The sequence below is a fragment of the Lactuca saligna genome, chromosome 9 (assembly GCF_052625555.1).
Source record: "Lactuca saligna cultivar CGN05327 chromosome 9, ASM5262555v1, whole genome shotgun sequence".
NCBI lineage: Eukaryota > Viridiplantae > Streptophyta > Magnoliopsida > Asterales > Asteraceae > Lactuca > Lactuca saligna.
In genome coordinates, this window is record NC_136425.1 from 44,405,967 (window position 1) to 44,431,233 (window position 25,267).

Here is a 25,267-nt window from a genome sequence, read left to right on the forward strand (position 1 = left end):
GTGGGAGTATAAGTGTTATGCTAATAATCATCATGTTAGTGGGAGCATGATAATTACGATAAGTATTGCAAGCTAGCAATGTTAATTATAGAAAACAAAAGGTTTCAATTAGGAAAAAGTTGTTTTGCTATAATTAAGGGAGAGGAAATTATACTTCATCTCAAATCTATAAGCTTAGATCGTGAGGTTTTAATCATTTAGTCAAGGATATATATGGATTTCATGTTGGAATGGCTCAACATAAGGAAATTCTGTATATGGGTCCATTATTTGCGTTCTTAAATTCGATTATGATTACGGCATCCCTTTTCATAATCTGAATTATGAGAACTTGGCAAATTGAAACGGAAATGTTATAGCAAAAGACTGGTTTAGTCTTTATGTGAGACATCATGAATCGTGTCCCATATGCTTCGGATATAGGATCGATTACATGTGCTATATTCATCCTTTCTAAAAATTTCCAAATGCCTGGGGCATTAAGAAGGGAAAAGGTTTAGAACTGGATATGACTAAAAGGATTAAACAATTGTCGAGGACAATCTAAGGTTTACCAAAGATTGGTTGCTCAAGGACAATTGGAAGTATAGTGATAATTCTGGAAGGACCATATTGACATAATCTGTAAGGAGGCAACTCTTGCTCAGAAGTGATAGTCAAAATGAATCTGGAAATGTTTCAAAGTCAGAAATTTCAATCTGTTTAAGATTAGGAAACTTAATGCAAGAAGGATGTTTCTAAGGAGCTGATCTCCTTTGGAATACTCTGTAATGATTGTTGCCAAGACTTTCTGACTTTTTGCATAATCATTACAAGAGGATCAATGCATATAAGTTTAGAATCTAACAGATTTCAGTAAATGACATGAATTTGGAATTCTTGCATTTGCAGTAAGGATTTGGGAGTGTGAAAAGAGAATCATTGAAGTTATGTTCAATTGATCTAGTTCACAAAATAAAGATCATAGACAAACATATTATGCATACCTGGTGTATGGCATGACTAGTGTTTAGAAAACATAGTGCACATGCTTGGAGCATGGGACAACTATTGTTTTTAAATTCAAGAATAAAGTTGATAGCTGAAACAATATACAATGAATAATGTGTAATCATATGGTGATAAATAAAAGATGTTTTATTTATATTCATAAGTTCTGAGACCATATTGGATTCAATTATTATTGTGTTTCACTTTGCATGTTTTGACTTCCCAAATAAACTAGGTTATTCTTCCGGAATGACTAAGTTATTCAAACCATCCACAGTCAGTCATATGTTGGAAGTAGATATGAATTAAGACTGTCATGGGTTGGCTTGTAGAGGTCTAAGGTGTTGGACAAATGGCTACAACACTCATGAGTGCTCATAAGTTATGAGTATTGGATTCAACCCGCGCTCATTGGAATCACTTCATGGATTTTATCACAAGTGATCATGAGACGATAGTACATTGATTACATTATTGATTACACGAAACGCATTGGTAACTCGATGTTATAAAACGTGTCTTTGTGTATGATTCAATAAGTAGTAGAACAAGCCATATGAGTCGAAGTTTATCCATTCCTTTTACCTTCGGGATAAAAGCGATATCTGTGGGCCCCTCGATGATTTGATGATGACAAATAGAAGTGCTCGGCCGGGCCAGGACTGATTTGATTTGTTCAATTAGTCAGTCGTCATAAATCGGAAATCGGGAAACAACAAATGGACAGAGAGAATGATTATAATCCATGTCTCAGTCTATATGATATCTAGAATGGAGGAATATATGATCCCTTATCTAATGGACAAGTCATTGACAAGATCAGAGTTCATCTACAAGGTCAGAGTTCGACAAAAGCTTTTGAGAGCTACGATTGCCAGTTGGTTCCTGAAGTCATACGCAATAATAGTTTTAGACTTATCCAAGTGGGAGACTATTGGATTCATGTCTAAGTCCATAACTATAATTGGTAAGACTTGACCCGACCCGGCATGGTCCATTTGGGTTGCATGGCATCATGCACTTGGATAGACTATAATGAGAGAAATAAGACACTTATGGTTATTAATATATTATAAGTTCTAGTATATTAATAATAAGAATAATAAGATTATTTAATTAGTATTGATCAAGAATTAATCTAGGATTAATTAAGTGATCAAAAGAAGACTAATTAAATATATGGGTTGATTGTGTAAATCATCCATACTTGTATAGTGGGCTAATGCTCCATGGATTATCTAGTTGGGCCAAAACCCATATGATGCTCCTTGGATGCTCCATGGTGTATTTGAACCCATGGATCCAAGGAAATGGAAAGTCATGACAATTAGAGTTTACCCTAATTGTAACACTATATATAGATATTATTCTTGACCAAAATCGACCACTAGATTATTCTAGAGAGGGCTAGCCGATTTTATGAAGTGTAGTATTCTCTCAAGTTATTCCAAGTGTATTTGGTGTTGTGTGAACCATTTGAGGTGTCACACTTGGGGCACTAGGCACTCAAGCTTCATGAAGACATTCTACATCAAAGAGGTATGTATTCTATCTTGTTATATTGATAGTTTTGTATGCTAGATTAGGATAATACCTTGGATGTTCATATTTGCATGTATAATAGAGAAAACATAGATCCAAGGTATTTAGGGTTGCATGTACACTTAGGAGTGTTATAATGCTCAAAACCCAACAATAACAGGCAATCACATAACATTCTACAAAAGTCCCAAATATCTACATATCTTTAATAATAACAAACTCCTATCTACGTGGATACCGATCTCATAAATAACAAAGCATGTTAACAATCCAAAGGGCCGACCTTGGTGCCTTCGACCCTTAAGTATAGTCAGGAAAACTCACCTCACAATGTCGAATCGTAATGATAAGATCAAACTCCCAAATCACAGACACGAACTCCACGACCTATATCCACCATAGGACCAAGTCCATCAAAATCCTAAATTACCAAAATACCCTCAAGAGTCAAAATTGGTCAACCACTGGTTAAAGTCAAAGTCAATGGTCACGGTCACTAGTCCATGTTGACCCAACTCGTTAAGTGTATTCCAATGACTCATCGAGTCCTTCCAGAACTAGAGAAATCGTGAAAACCCTGGTTGACTCGCCAAGTTTCCAGACAACTCATCGAGTCCATGTTGTATCCAAATGTTGGGAAAACCCTAACTGACTCATCGAGTCATCTCACTTACTCACCGAGTCCATGTAGAAACCAAAAACGACCAATCTTCATCTAACTCGATGAGTTGACCATGCAACTCGTCAAGTCCCTTCAGTCTATTTCTCATTCAGACGTTTTTTAGCTACCCCAAAGCTCCAAATTGTAGATCTAACTTGCTAAGGCATGGTTACCACGTAAAGTTGCAAACTTTACGTGCATACAAGGTCTTAAAATCCAAAACCAAGCTAAAGAAGAAGTTCTGCATAAGGAGAAATCCATTACTTGCTAAAAACTAGAACTTTATGGCTATAAGGGGCTTGAGGAGTCCATATATGAATTTACAACTTCAGATTGTGCTTAAAACCAAAAATAATTCTACATCATAATAGAATTAGCCCTAAACCCTTGCATGAAGAGATCTAACAAGAGAACAACTAAGTTAATGACTTGTTACCTTCCAGATGATGCTAAGAAGAAGTAGAAACCAGATCCACAAGCTTCTCTTTGCTCCAAGCTCCTTAGACTTCAAGCTCTATTCACAAACTCGACCTTCCAAGATTATTAACATGCAAAATGGAGAGTAGATGCATTTAGGGTTTTCTGAGCTCAAGGAGGATGGTAAGGGAGCCATATGGAGGCTAATGACCCGTTAAATAGAGTGTGAAACCCTAGTAATTAGTGTTTCATTTTCCATCTCCTACTCATCGAGTTAGGGTCCTTCGACTCGTCAAGTAGACCTCATAAATCATGCGGGCTGACTAAACTCTACACGACGATTTGGGGCCTCCAAATCATCAAGTAAGCTTCCTTATTTGCAATAAAATCCCTAAAAATCAACTCCTGGAAATCGGGATGTTACAACTCTCCCCCACATAAACTAGGCTTCATCCTCGAAGCGTGTTGCGGTGAACAAATTCGGATAATGCTCTTGTATCATAGCTTCCGGCTTCCAAGTCTACTCTGATTCCCTCTGATGCTCTCATTACACTCTTTCCAACGGTATTTCCTTTCCATAATGGCCATCGGTCTCTTTACGTAGTTTCGGCGCTCCTTGGCCTAATCATCACTCAAAGATATAACTTCCTTCTCATCCAATGTGCATCTTTTCACAACTGCGAGACATGATAGTTGATGTGAATCTAACCAAACTCCTCCAGAGGGTCTATCCTATGTGTTACCTTGCCAACCCTGGCAAAATCCTGGTAACCCAACATATCGGGGACCCATCTTTCCCCTTCCTGAAGCGAATCCTTTTGTGCTGACAGGATAAAGCATCCTTCAGCCCCTGAAACAACACACATAAACAACCAGCTCACAAGCATGGATAATCATACCTGGCCCAATCAGCCTCAGGCTGGAATACCATGCATGCCTATGATGGGTCTGATCATCCTTAGGATGGAACAACCTCGTATCACGCACCTGTTTGGCCCAATCAAACCTCAGGTTGGAATACCAAACATGTCAGGTCCAATCAATCATAGGGTCTGGTCATCCTCAGGATGGAACACCCTAGATTGGAATACCACTATATACATAACTCGGCTCTAAATCCCTAACTTGAGATCGAAGGACCTATCCTTGCATCTCAACTAAGATCCTCTGATTTATCAAAACCAATTACAGCTCACCCGAACCTCAACAATACGTCCATTCTGAAAGTGCTCCCATATGAGTGACAAACCATTACGATATCTAGGCTCATAATGTCTAATTGGAATGCTCTTGATAACCTATCAACGTTGTTGTTTTCTCATCAGTTGCCCAATCCCTCGGGCCTGAAGGTTCCCTCTTTCATCCGTTGCCCAAAAGGCCTAATCAACGTTCCTTACATCCTCGACAAGCATCACAATACTAAAACTCTACCGTGCTTGATTTCCTTCTTGGAACAAGTTGCAACTCAAAAGTTTCCAGGCTCTCCTACATGATCACCGACAATCCCAAAGGGCACTCCATCAGTGATAACTAGCAAGCCCAAACAACATACAGTTCCACTGGTTATTATCACAAAGCAACATGCTCAATACTAGGGGACAGACCTACTGATTACTACAACATTGCAGTACACCAATACCTGAACGTATTTCTAACAGATCACATACAAAGTATTCATCATGATTGGACCGCTTCAATGAGCCTTTAGCCTATCTGGACCACTCTTAGAACCTTCAACATGTCTGGACCGCTTCTCTGGGCCTTTAACCTGTTTGGGCGATTCTCAGAACCTTCAATATGTCTGGATCGCCTCTCTGAGCCTTCTGCCTGTCTGGATCGTTCTCTGGGCCTTCAGCCTGATTGGTATGCCTTGTTGGCCTCCAATCTATTTGGGCCGCCCTAGGTCTATTAAGCAAAACCCTGGACCCATCCTCGTGCCCTCTCCCATATAGACAACTCTTCACCACTTAGGGTTTCGAAGTCCTGATCCAATCCGCAGACTATAATCCTGACCTAACTCTAGCCCTCATGTTGATCGCCCGCCCTCTCGGGAAACCATGATTTGATCCCTGGCTTGCGTATCCACCACACACACTAAGTAACCCGCACACCTGTGCTAAATGTACTGTCGAGCCCTAGTAACTAAACAAAACCCTCAATGGCTGATGCTCCATCTAAGAATTCCTAATTCTCCCCCACTTGGGACACTAACCACTACCTACTAGTGGCGAGACCAAAACACAACATAACCGCCCCTGCTAGGTATTACCATACCTAACTATGGAATGATTAACCCTGGAATAAATAACCTATGCAAAACAATCATCCCGGCACGGAGCAACCGAACTTCAAGGGAAACCTAAATCCCAGCTGAATACTTATGAATTTCCAAATTACAACTTCTGATCCTAGAATGGCAATTCTTTACCCTAACTTCTCATCCTCAATGCATCCATGGATCCTAACCATTTACAACCCTTTGATACTAAATTTCCCTAACCCTCCTAGGGTTAGTGGCTCATGCAAAAGGCAAATAAAAATTCTCAATACAACCATAAACAATAAGATAAGATGTAAGACATACCAATCGCCACATCAGGTGCTGTCCTGGCCTCCTCGGCAGTAAGCTGGAAGGCGCGTCCCCGAGCCTTTGGAGGCTCTGCTCTATCCTAACCCCCATCAGTAATCCTTAGTGTATCCAGTACTAGAGTCTACGCCGACCTAGCAGCTCGTAGGGGACACTGGGCCATCATAAGGCCCACCTACTCATAATGGTAATAATCTCTAACACCAAAACCTGGAGTCTGCTGCCTACACTCCATTTGCGATGTGGCCCTCATTGCCACACTTATCGCATCCTGAAGAAGATCAACAAACCCCATCATATACCTTGCCGCACTTCCCACAAGTGCGACCCCTCTGACTCTCCTGTCTGTAATCAGCGACCCTAAACCATTTCAGCGCAGGCTAGCTTAATCTCAAACTCACGCTGCCTGGTAGCCTCCTGTAACTCTAGCAATGTATCACATCTCTGCGTGGACACGAACTATCTAATGTTCGTCTTGAGCATGCTCAGATATCGGGTCATATAAGTCTACTCCGAAGCAAACTCAAGGCAAAACATTTCTCTCTTAGTAAACATGTGGGTGATCTCCGTCACTAACTACGAATCCTATTGTAGATCCAAGAACTCCTGCGCCAGACTCTCCCGCTCAACCCGCGGGACGTAACGGGTATGGAACATATCCTGAAATCGATCCCAAATAACTGCAGCTCGCTGCTCATCCTTTTATTTTGTAGGAGTGTAACCCGTCCTTCTATTTCACATTAGAAGTTCCAAACCCCAAGTTTATAAAAGATTATTATCACATAATCCTTATAGGTTTATAAGAGAAAATTATTGGTAAAATTTTGACTAATGGTCTTGTGTGGTGATTGGGACGTGGTTAATAACTTAACATGAAGCAATCCATCTTCATTAAAGGACCTCACATTTTAGATGACCTTTAGATATTGAATGAGGTCATGAGTTTATATAAACAAAAAACGAAAGAAGTTAACGATGTTCAAAGTTGATTTCTAAAAATAATGTGATTCATTGTCTTGGGGATTATGTATATGAAGTGCTCTAAAAGATTGGGTCCGGTATGAAATGGATGGGTTGGATTTGTGCTTGTGTAAACTTTTGTATGCCTTTCATTTTGGTTAATGGGTCTCTGCATATTGAATTTTAAACTGAATGGGGTTGATGACAAGGTGATTTGGTATTCTATTATTGCTACGAGAAGTCTTCATGTCGCTTTACCAAAAATCTATTTCTCATGAGTTATTTTTCTTGGAGCTAAAATGGGTAGCACATGTTTGGTTATTTCCATTTTAATGCGGATGACATTATATATCTAGGTGATTGGTCGCAAAGATAATTCTAGAGGCATTTTAAGGATTCCCAAATATTTCTATATAGCTTCCGTTTTAAAATCAACTTTGATGTTGGAGTTGCTTTTCATGAGGTTGAAAATCTTGGATGATCCTTAATATGATCTTGGTATCTCAGATTTCCCGTAGGAACTAACATGTCTCGCGTTGAAGGATGGAAGGTGGTAATAAAAAAGTTCACTACTAAACTTTCTAATTGGAAGTTCAAGACTTTACAATTATCAGCGGGTAGTGGACTTAATATGCTTTAATCCATTTTGGGAAGTATTAAGATCTAATATATGTCCATGTTTAAACCACCATAGTAGTCATTTATAGCGTTGGAATCATGAAGAAGCAGTTTTTTGTGAGGAGATTTGGATTTTTTTTTTTCATCTTGAGTTGGAAAAAATGTTAGCTTGCAAAGAAGAATGCGGTATTGGAATTGGAAGCTTGCTTGCATTTAAAAGGGCCTTATTTTTCAAATGGAGAAGACATTTTCTTTAAGATGACATGCTTTGTGGGTTGGAGTTATCATAGCTATTAATGGAAAATATGGTCGTTTAGGACAAATTTTGTAACTCTTCGTGGGTTGGAGTTATCATAGCTATTAATGGAAAATATGATCGTTTAGGACAAATTTTGTAACTTATGATAATAATAAACCGGAAAGAGAAGTTTCGGTAATGGAAACGCAATTACCAATTTGCCATCTTTAAACAAATTTTGACTAATGGTGTTTTAGTGTTGAAGATTAAAACCATTAAACTCGCAAAAGTCATTACAATGCTTGCACATTACTCTCAACAAGTTATTAATAAAAATGCTTAATAGAGAAAATGGTATATCCAAACACAACACAGGTCTTATTTTGCGAAAAAGACCCAAAATAAGCAATTATAACATTTCCAAAATATTGATTTACGCCTTGAGCCCATCTTTAATCTTTCGTATGGTTGCTCTTGTAGAATGAAAAGACGCATCCAAAATGCCCTCAAAGATACTAGTGTTAAAAACACTTGTAGGAATCAACTGAGTGCCAGCATTGGCACTTCCAAAAGCTGAAATTGCTAATGCTGGTTCCGTAGTATCGTTATTATATTGAAAATGAATAAGTCCTTTGGGAAAAACAAAAATATCACCTATTCTAAGGCTTTGTTTATAAAGATTATTACTAGTATCCACAAACCCTACTTGGAGAGTTCCCGAAACGAGAAACATAAGCTCAGATGCCCGAGGATGGATGTGGACCGGATTGATAGCGCCTACAGGAAACTCGAGAACTGCATACGAAATGCTTTGTCCATAAAGTGTCGGAAGCTCATTCATACTCACTTTCAATGCCGTAAAAGTTGTTGGATATTCACCACCAACCAATTGACGCATCCCTGTGAACGTGAAGTTGTTGGCATCGATGGTGGTGTTGTTTGGGACCACAAAATCAGCGAGGATGTCAGGATCACCGGCGATTGTTGAATAAAATATAGCAAACACAAAAATTAGGTTGAGCTTTATTTCTTCTTTGGAAATCATCTTAAAATTTAAATTGGTTGGAAAAAATTGAACTCGTGTCTTACAAATCTGGGACTTGATTTTCTTATAAGGTGTGACATGGAATTTGGGGATAAATTCTTTGGAGAATACAATGTTGCTCATCGTGCTGTCTTCTAGGAAATTATGTTTATTTCTTTTGTCATTTCCGTAAAATACATTATTTTTCTAACTTCTTTCTTTGTTTTTTCTTATATTGGCATGTTGTTTTTTATTCTATTATGTGTTTTTATATGAGAAGTTTACTGTTGAAAGTCTTGATGTCAATTTTCTCATCTATATATATGGAGAGACCAAGGAAACTTTTAAACCGTTAAGATTATCATTCTATGAAGCAAGATTTAAGTCTCTCGACAAATAGTTAGGCCAAACATGAAGCATAGATCATTGAAAACTATCTTTTAAAATCCAATTGGCCATATCAAGAACCTGCCCTTAGTTGACAACTACCAACCTTTTTATCTAAAAAAACGGTTCCAAATATATACCTTTGGTTCGAAGTTGCAAATTATCATGTAAATATCGACTTACATGCCATCAAATAACCACTATTTGATGTGCTATCGAAAAATGCATGTTCATTATAAATTGATTTTATCATACGAACCTAAAGACCATTAGTCTCCATAAAAAAAGAAAAAGAAAATGAAAATGAACACCCTCCTCTACTTTGAAGAGAAGACATATACTAAGCATAAATGGAGAAACCATATCTAAGCCACCTTTTCTGTAGAAGCCTTCATTTTCTCCATTTATTCTAAGTCAATTTCTTCTCAACAACTTCATCTCCCAAAAATATATATTTTTAAAGGATTCTGAATAATTGTTAACTGGGAGCCGAAATAAAGACATAATAAATCCCCTTGCTACCAAAAAGGAAAGTTTGGTAATGAAGTTTTATTGGTCTACACCCCACAAGACGAGCAATATCTTCCACTTGTGGTTGGGCGACAACAATCCCCATTAATTTAATTTTTCGAAAATTGATTTTAAGGCGAGATGCAAGATAAAAGCATCTAATAGTCCGAACCAAACTTCTAGCATTTTCATGCGACCATTTGCTTAAGAACATTACATCGTGCATATGAAAATTAGGACACCTCCAACCCATTTATCTACCAAAATAAGGATAATGACTTGAAATGGTAATCAAATTTCAATTTTGTTCACATCTAATCTCTAAACATTTTTATGTTATCTATTTGTCACTGAACTATTGAAACTGTTCATATATTATCATTATTACCGGTTGTTACCGGTCATAAGGGTAAAATGTTAACAGTTTCAATAATTCAGTGACAAATAGATAATGAAAAAAAAAATAGTGACTAAATGTGAACAAAATCGAAAGTTCGTTTCCCTCTAAAAAAATTCAATGATTAAATGTGAACAAACTTCCTCTTGTATTATGTCTAGCAAATTATTTATTTTTCTTAAATTCTAGCAACATTTGTTGATGAAGAAATCTATGAAATTAAAATAAAAAAATAAAAATAAAAATAAAAATAATAAAAAAACCCGAAAAATATATTAAAAAAAACGAAATACTAAAACATAAATAAAAAACCAATGGTTTAGTATTTTCCAAAAAAAAAATCAAAATTTCCAATTTGATTTTGGTTTTTTTTTTTATATTTATTTTTAATATATTTTTCGGGGTTTTGTTTTCTTTTTTTGGGAGAATTTCATATATGTCCATCTTAAATCTTAAAATATCATATTTGTCAAACTTAATTTTTCATTATCATATTTACCATTCATAAACCTTCAAAATATTATAGTTTGCCCAAATTCTTTTTTATAATATTTTTAATATTTTATAATCATTTTTTATACCTTAGGATTATTATAATAATTAAATTTTTTAACCATATTATCCTTACGTCTATGATTATGGAATGTGAACTTATAAATTGTTAGAATATTGTCCTCTTAACAAACAAAAATATTCATCTTCAACACACTCTATGAAATGTATATTTTGATTGTTTAGTTTTTGTTGTTGTTGATTATTATTATGTTGTAAATGTAGGATATTTTAAATATTACCATTAACATTTTGATGTTTAAAAAGTGCATATAAGATATTTTGATATTTAAGGTCATATATGATATTTTGATGTTTAAAAAGAACATATATATATGATATTTTGAAATTTATGAATAATAAATATGATATTTACAAATTTTATGAAGCGTACATATGATATTTAGAAATTAAGTTGGGTAAATATGATATTTTGATGTTTAAAAAAGACATATATATATATATATATATATATATATATATATATATATATATATATATATATATATATATATATATATATATATATATATATATGATATTCTCCTTTTTTTTTTCATAAAATTCTTCATCAAAAAATGTTGCTAGAATTTAACAAAAATAAATAATTTGCTAAAACATAATTCAAAACGAAGTTTGTTCACATTTAGTCACTGAACTTTTTTAAAGGGAAACGAACTTTCGATTTTGTTCACATTTAGTCACTAAACTTTTTTTCGTTATTTATTTGTCACTGAACTATTGAAATTGTTCACATTTTACCCTTATGACCGGTAACAACTAGTCATAAGGGTAAAATGTAAACAGTTTCAATAGTTCAGTAGCAAATAGATAACGAAAAAAAGTTTAGTGACTAAATGTTAATAAAATCGAAAGTTCGTTACCCTTTCAAGTCATTATCCACCAAAATATATGTCAACGAAGATTTAGACAAGACCATATCCAACCCTCTACTTGTTACTAAAGGAGTTTTGTACATAAGGGTTGTAATTTAAAAAAATAGGGTTCAGATTATTTTTGGTCACTCAACTTTTGAGTTTGTGCTTATTTAGTCACTTAATTTATTTTAGGTTCTATAATGTCATCGAACTTTTGGTATTATGTTTATTTAGTCACTTAACTTTTGATTTAGTCACTTAATTTTTGGATTTGTGCTCAACGAAGATTTAGACAAGACCATATCCAACCCTCTACTTGTTACTAAAGGAGTTTTGTACATAAGGGTTGTAATTTAAAAAAATAGGGTTCAGATTATTTTTGGTCACTCAACTTTTGAGTTTGTGCTTATTTAGTCACTTAATTTATTTTAGGTTCTACAATGTCATCGAACTTTTGGTATTATGTTTATTTAGTCACTTAACTTTTGATTTAGTCACTTAATTTTTGGATTTGTGCTCATTTAGTCATATAACTTTTAAAACTATGCTCATTAAGTCACTAAAATTCTAAAATATTTTAAAAGTTTAGTGATTAAATGAGCACAATTTTAAAATTTAGGTTACTAAATGAGTACAAATCAAAAAGTTAAGTGACCAAACTAAAAGTTAAGTAACCAAATGAGTACAAAATCAAAAGTTTGATGACTTTTTAAAACTTAAAAAGAGTTAAGTAACCATATAAACACAAAACCAAAAATTAAGTGACCAAAAATAATCTTAACCCTAAAAAAATTTACCATTTCATTATTGTTTCAAACTTATTTACCAAAACACAATATATATTTTTTTGGTAACTTCCATTTACTTAAATTTAATAAAATATATTTTAGATATTAGTTACGCGACTTTGCATTTATCATTAGGTCGACAACATAATTTTTTTTTACAAGAGAATGAAAAGACCATGTAACATTACTTTTTTTTTAATTTATTATATTAACTTTTTTTCAACTTGGTTTGCAGGTTTTTTTTGAGTGGTTAACATAACTTTTTTAAGCTGTTAAAAAAACCTTAAACAATATAAAAAATTACAAACAATAATAAGTAATTCTTAATTGTTTTATTATACATAGTTTATTATTTTTTTTTAATATAAAACAACGTCTGATTTTTAAATTTATAATCATTTTGAATACAACCATACAAAATACCAACAAAATATAGATGAACATCAAATGGTATAAATATAAATATAACTTGGGTAAATCTTAAATAATCAATCATTATTAATATAAAGTAAATCTTTTTTTTAGCATAAATAACCAAAAATCTAGAATAGATACTGCTCAATCAATCACTTTCACATATCCATAGGTCGTTTTCTAGGTTTAGGACATGTTTTTTTTATTATGACCATTTTAACTACACAATCCACAAAGATTATCTTTATTTCCTTCTTTAATATTCTTTCTATTCCGTACTTGTGACAACCTGAAATTATTCCGTCACTATACCCCGTTTCCGTTAATAAAATTTGTTTGTATTTCAATTTTTCCGTTAACATTTTGGATTAGGTCATTTAAATTAAGACTTTTATTATGACCTCATGAGTGTCCAAACACATTAGAAACACGTGAAAACATTCTCGATATTCAATTAGAAAATTTTTAGTTACGACTAAGTCGGTTACGACAACTTAATCGGGTACGACCATAAACCCCATTTAACGTCGGTATCGGGTAGATTTCCACCGGGTCACAAACTCAAGCCTTACATAAAGGATGAGTGACCTTCATTTAAGCTTTTTCCCACCTTCTCATAACTTTCTCTCTCTACTCTCTCTCTAAAACTTAAGTTTTGATCCAAAAACGCCCCTTCAAGCTCTAAAATCGTAAGTGATCTATCCTAGCTTGTTATTTAACTTGTTAATCATGAAAATTTGTGTTTAAACCATCCAAAACTCTCAAAAACTTGTGTTTACGGTTGGGGAACATCTCCCAAAACCGTAAACTCTTATAAAGGGGTTTTGAAGCCCCAAAAGCCTTCCAAATCCTTTCTAGTGCTTAGATATGACTTAAGGACTTACATGCACAAGCTTTGAACACCAACACCTTGTCTTTTGTGTAGTAAACATGAGTTTATGGCCCAAGAACATTCTTGGACCGTAAACACTCCTTTATAGACCATAAACACCTTTTTGGGTGTTAAATTGCCCCTTAAACACCTCCAAAAGCTTGCATGAGTGCCTAGAACCTTGCATTCCTTCATGTGATGCACCAAAACATGCACAAATAAGCCACACAGGAGTTTACGGTTTGGGAAGGTCTCCCAAAACCGTAAACACCTCCAAAGGGTGTTTAAGTGCCCTTAACACCTTGCATGGCTTACATTTGGGTCTAGAACATTTCATGCTTAACCTACAACCACCAAAACACATGAAGAATGGACCAAGCATGAGTTTACGGCCGTAAACTCATGTGTTTACGGCAGTAAACTCCCCAAGTATCCTTCAAGAACCGTACACCCCTTTTTCCAAGGTCATTTCATGTTCCGATCACTTCCTAAGCCATGGAATCAACCCTAGAACCTTTCCTTGTGCATTGTACGACCTTTAAACATCTAAGAACACACCACCCATGAGTTTACGGCCGTAAACTCATGGGGATATGGTCATTGGGCCGAAAATTCCCTTAGGAGTTTACTATTGAAGAGCAAACTCCATATCTAGGCCTTACACCTCCTTAGATGCTACCCGGATCACTCCTAACACTTGAAATAAAGTGTTTTCACGCCTCAGAGTGTATTGTCTTACTTAATTGGTAGTTCAAAGTCTAATTAGATACAATTATGTATCTCTTCATATTACATAGGAACCTCACATGTATTCAAGCCCCGAACTGACACTTAGCATCCTAACCGGCACATTTCTCGTTTAGTGAGTTCATACCCCTACCCTTTTTCCGTGTTTTCAATGTTTTTAGGGGGTAATACAAGCAAAAGTACAAGAATATCTTGTACTCAAACTTATTATTTCGTATGAAATGTTTCTTATTCCGTATGCTTTTAACACTGGAAACCGTATTAACCAACCGTTTAACTTGCAGAGTTAGTTTTCAAGCTAATTGTGAAACTCATTATAAAATGCTATATTTTATATTTCACAAATGATTTTCCACATTATTACTGTTAAAAGCATTAACCTCGGAACTTCTGATACGTCCTTGGTAACACTCCCCTATATACGATAATGAAAGACTAATAAACATGATATTTCTAACGTCCTTGGTAACACTCCCCTTGATACGAGAGTGAAGGACTAAAAAAACATGATTTTTCTAACGTCCTTGGTAACACTCCCCTTGATACGAGAGTGAAGGACCAATTTCATTAATCTTAAGATTGGAGACACATCATTTGATAACACTCCCCCGGATACGAGAGTGTAGGACTACCCCTGTAACCAGAATCTCCTGGAGGGAGAACGTGACTTGAGTGTATAGATCTATACGGGATTGACTGCCCCGTACCTGGCTGCTAGCTACAGTCGGATCGACAGGTCTACGGATGACAAAAATCATAAAACGATACTGGCCCCGTTACGAGCCTTATCTAGTCTATTGTATGGTTATGGAACTCGCAACTTAGATTATGAAAACTTTTCTACTTACTTATTAGTTTTATATACGTGTTAAAACTAATGTACTTTTCAAGGATAACCAGGCTTTCAGAATACTTATCTTAACACTACAAGTATGGTAGATACTTGTACATTGCATTCTGAATCGATAACCAAACACAAACTTTTAAGGAAAATAAGGGTTTTTCCTAGGATAACTGAACTGTTCTTAACCAGATTGTGTAACAAACGGATAACTAAACTTTCTTATAAGAAAATATGGGATTTTCTTGGATAACAACTTTTTCAGAAAACCAAAGGAAACTTGCTCTTTTACAGAAACAAACCTCTTATGAACTCACCAGCTTTATGATGATATTTCTAAAACTGCTTGTATTCTCAGGTCCTCGTTAGACAAGTATCCCGCAATCTTTTGGAGAAGACGGAGCATTTTAGCAGTCTCGTATTTACTTTTGTTCATTTTGGTTGTATATATCTATAATCATTTGTAACTTTACTTTCAAACAAATGTAAATACTTTTATGTAATGTAATGGTTGTGTTTACTATGCTTACTATGTACATTGGTTGTGATACTTTACATGACGTCCTCCGCCCCGGAACGTTTCCGCCATCAGTTTCGGGGTGTGACAGTAGCCTTGTTGAGGGAGGGCGACCTTTTTCTTTTTGTTTTAACTCTGAATTTGAAAGCATTCCTTGAATAGATGTCTCGGGCCAATATGCTTCATGAGGGACCGGGGAAAAACCAGATGCCCAAGTAATAAAATATTCAAAAATTGAGTAATATTGTTGAATATATTGACTCGTATTTAAAGAAAGATAGGTGCATGAACTCAAGACATGAGAACACGGATACTTATATATCTCTTACTTACCACATGTGCAAGTTTTTTTTTTTGTAACACACTAAATTTTCATATAAAATTTTCATTTTTAAATCCACACAAAAACACAGTTTAACATTTCTCAAACCCAATTTGTACATTGTTCCAAACACAAACAATAAATTGTTTGACAATATCCTAGAATCCTCAAAAACCATGATCAACTAGTTGGTGAGTACAATCATGCCAACGCCTTCCCGCAATCCTGAGATGTACCTGAAACACATTCCATACAACATTGTAAGCACAAACCTTAGTGAGTTCTCCAAAATACCACACATAAATAATTAGCCTCTCATGGTTATATCTCGATAAGGTCCATCCGGTCATGTGACTCAGTGAAGACCCTCCGATCCCACGGCTCGGTTTGGATCCTTTGGTCCTATCTCAATAAATGCACAAAATAATATAAAACATAAATCGCAAAGACATTATGCATATTATCACATATCTCAGTATAAGCACATAAGACCCTCCGATCGATAACACGGATAAGACCCTCCAGTTGCACAGTAATTACCACTTAGGTAAGTATAGTTAGAAGACTCACCTTGTAAGTAAAACAAGAATGTGTCGCACTCAACTTTCGGTCTAGACTCCGCCTACACGTATCATAATCGCCTCTGATTAATAATTTATGTTAACAACTCCAAAGATGTTAAGCTAGCTCCTTTACTAATTCTCGGAAAGGGTGAAAGACCATTTTACCCCTCCATGATCTCCAAAGTCCACAACTTGACCAAATCCTAAAAGTAAACGGAAGCCAACACTCAAGTCAATAATCCATGTTGAGCCAACTCGTCGAGTGCATCTATGCAACTCATCGAGTTCCTTCTGTTCTCGGAAAAATCAGGAAAATCCAACTCAACTCGCTAAATTGTCTCACAAACCCGTCGAGTTTATACAACGTCCAGAATATCGAGGAAAACCCAAACCAAGTTGTTGAGTTGGATTACCAACTCATCGAGTTCGTTCAATCTATTCTCTCATTCAGACATTTTTAAGCGAGACTAAGGCCCGAAACTCTAGATCTAGCCTTATAAGGCTTAGATACCACGTAAAGTTGCAAGGTTTACGTCCATGCATGGCATTTAGAGATAACTTTGCCAAAATAAAGCTCAACAAGGGGTTTAAGACATGAAGGTTGGCTAAAGCTTGTGTCTTTAGGCCTACAGGGCCTAATAGTGTCCAGATCTGAATTCTCATCACCAAAGCATGCTCAAACAACTAAATGACTAAAAAAGAAGATAGAAATGGCCATAAACTCTCTAATGGATAGATCTAACAAACAAGTGATCAAGTTAATGACTTTTTACCTTCAAATGACTGCTACAGTTGAATGAATGTCAGATCCAAAGACTCCTTGTTCCAAGCCCCTTTACTCTTCAAGTTTCTTCAAGGAATACACCAAAACACACACTCTTAGCGTTACACACTCTCAAAATGGAAATAGCTCGATTAGGTTTTGTCTCAGGGTGATAAGGAAATGAGGGAGGCATGATAAAGGGCTTAAAGTCCTTTAAATAGGGTGAAAACGCTAAAAATTAGGATTTTCACACTTAGCTCCAACTCATCGAGTTGGGATCCTCTAACTCATCGAGTTGATTCTAAAACCCACACGGCCATCTCGATCTCTACTTGACGAGTTGGGGCCTCCAACTCATCGAGTTGCCCTGACAAAAGAATATAAAACAAATTAAATTTATACCTAGGAGTCGGGATGTTAAAAATCTCCTCCACTAGAATCAGACTTCATCCTTGAAGTTATCCTTCGGCAACAGCTCTGGGTGGCCACTCAGATCCTAAGTGATGCTACCACTGAACCTTAACCAAGGGCACCTCCTTATTCCTCAAGACCTCCACCTTCTTATCCAAAATCGCCACCGGCTTCTCAATGTAGTTCAGGAGATTATCAACCTGAATGTCCTCTAAAGGGACCACTGTCGTCTCGTCGGCTACACACTTCCTCAGCTAAGATACATGGAATGTGTTATGAATATGGCTCAACTCTGCAGGAAGCTTTAACCGATAAGCTACTCTACCTACTCGAGCAATCACTCTAAAAGGACCAATGTATCTTGGGCCCAGTTTTCCCCACTTCCTGTATTGATCACCGCTTTCCATGGGGATACTTTTAGGAGGACAAAATCACCGACCTGAAACTCTAGCTCGGAACATCTCCGGTCATAAGTATTACCATTTAAACCCTTAGAGTTTTAAAATTTTTGCAAATAATCCCTTCATGCCGGTCATAAGTCAGATAAGGATCGATGATGTGGAGGAGTATGCCGATCGTACATAAGGGTACGTTGGGTGTTGTCGTGCAACATCTAAAACCCTAAAATTTAGGTTTGTTTCCCCTATTTAAGCATCTTAATCCCCTTGGACCTCCTTATGACCAACCTCAATTTGCTCCAAACCCTAAAATCGAAACCATGGACCTTATGAGTGAGATTTGAAGCTTGAGAGTGATCCTGGAGTATTCTTAATAGAGAAGGAAGATCATTCAAGAGGTGGTGGTGCATTCTAGCATTTGGATCCAGAATCTACTTCTCCCTTTTCACCTTTTGAAGGTATAAAGTTCAAACCTTGGAGCTTGTTTTGATAGATATTGTTTAGACTTGTATTTAAGTTTATTTTGTCCCAAAACCTTGATCTTTATGAGTTTGGAACACTCTAGAGCATATGATTTTTCCTTTAAGACATTTTAGTGTGCTTAGAGTTGTTGGATTAGTGTCTAAGTCCATAACTATTTTGGTATGTCCTTGACCCGATAGTGCATGGTCCTTTTGGGTTGCCTTCACCAAAGCAACTTGATAGGATGAATTATGGAGACAAAGGATTAAATATGATTTATTAATATGTTTTGGGAATAATATATTAAAGGAGAAATCATATTGTTTAATTAATATTAGTCAAGAATTAATAAGAATTAAGTTTGTGGCTAAAAGAGATTAATTAAACTTAAGGGACTGGAATTGTAATTATAAGATAATTGCAATTGGGCTATGGATTGCCTTATATTATAAGGATGGACGAATTCTATGGGGAAACCCATTAGAAATCGTCCAAGGCCTTTAATTAAAGGAGTCCATGGGTTGCTTAGGGCTTAAGCATCCAAATTAGGGTTTCCTTGTTAGATAACCCTAATAGCCTCTCTATATATAGAACCCTTATGCCTCAAAAAAGGTAAACAAGCTTCCTTCTAGGGTTTTGGATGGTTTTGGGCAGCCTCCTTCTCTTCTCCTCTTCATCCTCTTTCTCTTGGTGTTTGTAAACCATTAGAGGAGTGACATTTGTGACTCTAAGCTTTCCAAAGTCATTACAAGAAGGAATTGTCAATTGTGATTACTACATAACAATCAAGGTAATATCTTAAACCCATTATTATGTTAATATCAATTATCATATGCTAGAATTAAGGTTTATAGTCTTGGATAAATTGCATGTACAATAGAGAAACCTAGATCCAAGCATTAGGGTTTGTATGAGCACATAGGATGTTCTTATGATCAAAACCCATCAGTGGTATCAGAGCCTTGATTGGTTTCTATTGTATTGATGCATTATGTGTTTGTTCAAGTTGCAAATTCGATTTTTGGCCAAACTGCCTGATGAACTCGGTGAGTCCCATTGTGGACTCGGCGAGTAGGCCCTTACTCGGCGAGTCCATGTGGGTACTCGGCGAGTTCAAGCGTCAGAAAGAGGGAATTTCGGGATTTCTTGCTGTTTTACTCATGGATAATTGCCTTATCTGTTCTAAGTCATTAAAATCCGATTTTAATCATATTTATGAGTATATCCTTCATAAAACAAAAGATAATTACCTGATTGTTTAATAACTTCCTTATATGATAAAGTTTGATTATTTGTATTAATTGGGTAACTTATTTTGCAAGAAATTGAAATTAGGTCAAATATAGATAATGATGAAATTAATTGTTTAATTTATATTATTTGTTATTTGATCCTTGTGTTATGAAAAGTTTCAATTTTTCCCCTTTAGGTTTTATAATTTAAATTTAAACTTAAAAGTTTTGTTTTTGAAATTTAAATAGTTAAAACCCAAATGTTTTGAATAGTTTCAAAACTTGCCCTCAAGTTTTGGAATTTAAATTATGATTAAAAGTTTAATTTTGATGTATATTTAAATTCTAAACCCTAATGTTTTGAAATGTTTCAAAACTTGTCCTCAAGTTTTTGAATTTAAATGTTGATTAAAAGTTAATTTAGAAATGTTAAATTCTTAAACCCTAGTATTGTTTTGAAAAGTTCAAATCACACCCTTATGGTTTTATTAATTAATTAAGGTGTATAATTAAAAGAGTTTTAATAAATCCATAAAGTTTTGGTTTACAATTCAATTGAATTTAAAGTATAATTGTTAAATTTGACCACCTAGTATTTTAAAAGTGTAAAATACACCCTATACTATATATAACATTAAAAGTCTAACATTATATATACGTATGAGTACAAGTCAGTCTTACCGTTAGTAGGCCTCATTCACGAAGCTGGTCTATAAGGGGTGTTTAAGGAAATTGCCTATAAAATGGCGATTGAATGGGTATCCACTCTTACCAACCGCACTCTTGACTAGTGGAGGGTCGTTAGCCGAACGGGTAGGATAGGACAAAACCTTCCATTATAAGTATAATGAAGTACAAAAGTAACTAAATGTTTTTACAAATTCCCAATCTTAGTTACTTAGGCAAAAGTGAATTGATGCAATTTCATGAAATTACACTTTGTGCCCTTGCGAAGACGTTAGTGGAGCGTGTGTGGTTTACCGGCACACTAAATGGATCTAAGTAAAGGTAGCAAAGGGTGACTCAATGTTTGTCATAGTTAGGTGGAGCGTGTGTGGTTTACCAGCACATCGAATAGGTGATCGTAACATGTGAGGGCACCATGTAAGTTTGCATGGTTATTCACACCCGCTTTGTGATCCTCAGCATCCCAGTCACAAACAAGAGGGGCATATTGAGATTTAAACATGCCATTGCAAAGTTCAATGAATCTCAAAGGATCTAGGAGTTTTCATAGATCGATTTAAAAACTCAAATTTCTTTTTCGTTTTTCGTGGTGGAAATTAGTGAATTGTCATTCACTTACCTTCAAATATTGTGCAACTAGATTACGGCATCCCTTTTCTAGGTTGTAGCGTATTGTGTTGGGTCCTAGCCTTAATATCTCATTTGGGTGATTTATTAAGGACTCAATCAATCAACTAACTTGGATTTGTTTTTCTCCCATTTTGTAGATGTCAAAGTTCGACAGCTATGGTCTTCCCAAATCCTGTGGAACAAGCTATCCACATGAAGATGATATTCCATGATTTGATCGAGGAATAAGAAATCATGCTTCACTTCCTCCTCCTCCTCCTCCCATTATTCTCCCTAACCCACCAGATCGAAGAATTGAAAGGTTCAATGTCACTAAAGCCCTGTTGGAAATGAAACATGAAAATGGTAAACCCGTGTGTGCCCACGTTCTAGGAATGAAATCACACATTGATAGGTTGAGAATGTTAGGCGTGTCATTCCCAGATAAGTTGGTTGTGAACTGGGTTCTGTAGTCACTACCCGAATCATATAATGAGTTGAAAAGAGAGTATTATATGATGGATCATGACGAAAGCCTCATTGACCTAACTTACATGCTCATTGCTGCTGAATCAGAAATGATTTGGCAAAGCAATGGATCATATTTGTTGGGGGAGTCAACCAACCATGCTTCCGAGGACGTTCTAGGAGAACCGAACTGCGTTTGCTGCCAAGAGAAAGGGCGTTGGATACAAGTCTTCCCTAAGAACCTGAAGAGTCCAAAAGATGGGAGAGTCAAAGAGTATGGCTGTGCTTCAGGTAATATCCACTATCTAACTCCATTAAGTTCTTATTCGTTGATTATTAATACATGATGTGATAAGATTGCATTTGAATGTGTTACAGGATCGATGAAAAGAGAGGAAGCTTGATGAAATAGCAAGATAAGTCTAATCACGAAGAAATGGATCTCGATCGCATGGATTCAAAGATTAGATTTTGAGCTTAGATAGAGTTGTTAGGAATATTTATTACATAGTTTTTCAGTTGATTTTGCGTTGTAAGGACAAACGTTTTCCGTTGTTTTTATAAATAAAATGAATTTTGTTTGACGTATTTGTTTATTTATTTATTTCCTTGCAATGAAATCGTTATGAAAAATTGATGTTCATATATTTGCAACAAATGGATGTGATTCTTAATTATATTGTTTGTAGAAATGTCGAGAATTTACCAAATAGGGAAAGTTTCTCATCACCCAAGTTTCTATTGGATAGAGATTTGGAATCGTACAACAAGAATTATATGATGAATGAATAGACTTTCACATTTGGAAATTAGACTAATTCGTTGACAAAGTGTCAAGTGAAGGACTAGGAGATCGAATACACAAGGTTATGTGTTGATCAAGTACACCGTAAGAGTAACAAAGATATTCGTCATGATTTACTAAAAGTTTAGCAAATATGATTGCACTTATAAGATTTAGTATAATTCTGAATTGATTGTAAAAGTTTAAATCAATAGCAGAACGAATACGAAGAATCTAGTAGGCAAAAAGATAAAAGTTTCTCCATTCTAAGAAGAAGGGAGAGTACCTTTTACGCTTTATGATAAGTCTTAATGATTAAGAACCATATCTAAATTGATCCTCTAAGTAAGTCTTAGTACAATTGTATGTCTAAGAAGAGGAATCAAGAATTGAAGAAATGGTTAAATCATAAAGTCAATCATACTTCGTTCCAAAACAAGTCTTAGAGCTAAGATTGTGACATTGAGTGACAAGTATTAAGAAGGTTTATAACATTCATCAAATGTGGAAAGTTGTGATGTCTTGGATAAGACAAAGACCAACTAGGACCAATTTTGTGAAGTGTTTTGTTTTGATAAAAAAAACTACACTAACTCTTGAATATTTGTCAAGAAATGTTTATTGACAAGAGAATCTTATATGTCAAGGAATCAGTGGGAGTCTTAATTGTCTTGAAAGGTTTCAAGAACAAATCAAAATAAACCTTATCGATCATCACTAGCACATGACTTGAGGTTTATAACCTATCGTGTTGACACTATTTTTGTTTATATTCCATTCCAATTAAGTTAATTATGCATATGAGTTCTATGAGTTCTCATTTGAACGCATAAAAGGCAGGCATCTTGATCAATGAAAAGTACATTGATAGGAAAGGGTGAACTGCTTAACTACTTGGAAGTCATGGTGGGCAGCTGTGCTACAATAAGGCAAGAAATCAAGATTAAGAAAGTTCGGTCCATATGAGTTTGAATTTCTCGCAAACCTTAGTTTTGACAAATTCACATGGATAGGAGCACATACACCATTAAAATCTAAGTGTCATAAGTTTCCCTCCTTCATGAAAATGAATGTGAGGAAATGCTTTCAATAAGAGAGATTTTAAGAAGATATCAATTGTAAAATTGCATTCTCAAATTTGATTATGGTTACGGTATCCCTTTCCATGATTCGAATTGTGAGATTTGGAAATTAGTCTGAATTGTTTAAGACACATATGAGCTATCTTGGATAGAAGGTGTATGATATTAAGAAGCCTTGATAATGGATTATCAAAGCATTAAGTATTAGAAACATGAACTTAAGAAATTCAATAGGTATTGTTTTTCTGTAAGTTAAGTTGTTTTCTGAATACATGTCAAAGATAGTGGGAGCATAAGCGTTAAGTTTATAATAATCATCATGATAGTGGGAGCATAAATGTTATGATTGTATGATTATTAAGACAAGTGTTGCAAGTTAGCAATATTAATTATAGAAAACAAGAGTCATACTTTACAAAGTTGTAAAAGTTGAATAGTTGTTTTGCTATAATTAAGGGAGATAGAATATTATGCTTCATTTCAAATCTAAAGGCTTAGGTTGTGGAATGTTAATAATTTAGTCAAGGATACATAGTGTGTTCTTAAGTTTCGATTATGATTATGACATTCCTCTTCATATTTCGAATTATGAGAACGTTGCACCTAAAATATTATGGCACAAGATTGATAAAGTATTAAATCTTCATGTAAGACATTGTGCATCGTGTCCATACGCTTCGGGTATAGGATCGATTGCAAATGCTATATTATTTGACCATTCTAAAACTTTCCAAATGTCTATCGCATTTAGAGGGAAAAAGGACAAGAATCGGTTATGACTAAGATAATTAAACAACTATCAAAGGACAATCCAAAGTTCGTCGAGGATTGATCGTTTGTGAGTAGTTAGAAGTATAGTATTGGATGGAGTATATCGACATCATTATGAATAGATAGGATTCTATTGAGAATATGTTGTCATAAGGTAAGTATGGAAAGGTTTCCATATTAGAAGTTAGATATTGAGAATCAATGTCTAGATTAGAAACTTTTATGCAAAGGATGTTCAAAGGAATGTACTTTGATTGAGAGACATCTCATCTATGGAATTGTATTGTAACAGTCCCCGAAAGAGGACCTTGTAATTCCATTGGCAATAGTCATTGTGGCTTTAGTGCAATGACATTACGAAAGGATTATTGCATAAAATGTTAGAATCTAACATATTCTATAAGTGGCAAGAATTTGATATTCTATCACTTGTGGAAAGGATTAAGAGTTGTGAAATGAGTATGATTGGAAATGTGTTCATTTGATCTATTTCACAAAAGTAAGAACCATAGGTAAACATTGTGTGCATGCTGAGAGCATAGGACAAGTGTTGTAATTCAAGTAAGAAGTTGATTACCCGAAACGACAAATAATGAGTAATCGATATGATGATAAATAAAAGGTGTTTTATTTATACTCAAGGGTTTGGGGCCATATGGGATTAGTATTATCCTTGTGTTTCACTTTGCATGTTTTGACTTCCCGAATAATTTAATTGGTTAAGAATAGTCAAATTATTCGAACGGGCCACAGTCGTTCATATGTTGGAAGTAGAT

The 25,267-nt window shown here is 35.2% G+C and overlaps 1 protein-coding gene across 1 annotated transcript; it reads right to left on the minus strand.

The window, feature by feature from the left end:
• Positions 1-8,446: 8,446 nt before the first annotated feature.
• LOC145016293 (germin-like protein 9-3) lies at positions 8,447-9,058 on the minus strand. Its single transcript, XM_078974659.1, has one exon. The coding sequence runs from the start codon at positions 9,056-9,058 to the stop codon at positions 8,447-8,449; it is 612 nt and encodes a 203-aa protein (XP_078830785.1).
• Between the last annotated feature and the right edge of the window lie 16,209 nt (positions 9,059-25,267).

Excerpts from the sequence above, each read along its gene's own strand:
- LOC145016293 (XM_078974659.1), bottom strand. The coding sequence starts at position 9,058 with ATGATTTCCAAAGAAGAAATAAAGCTCAACCTAATTTTTGTGTTTGCT.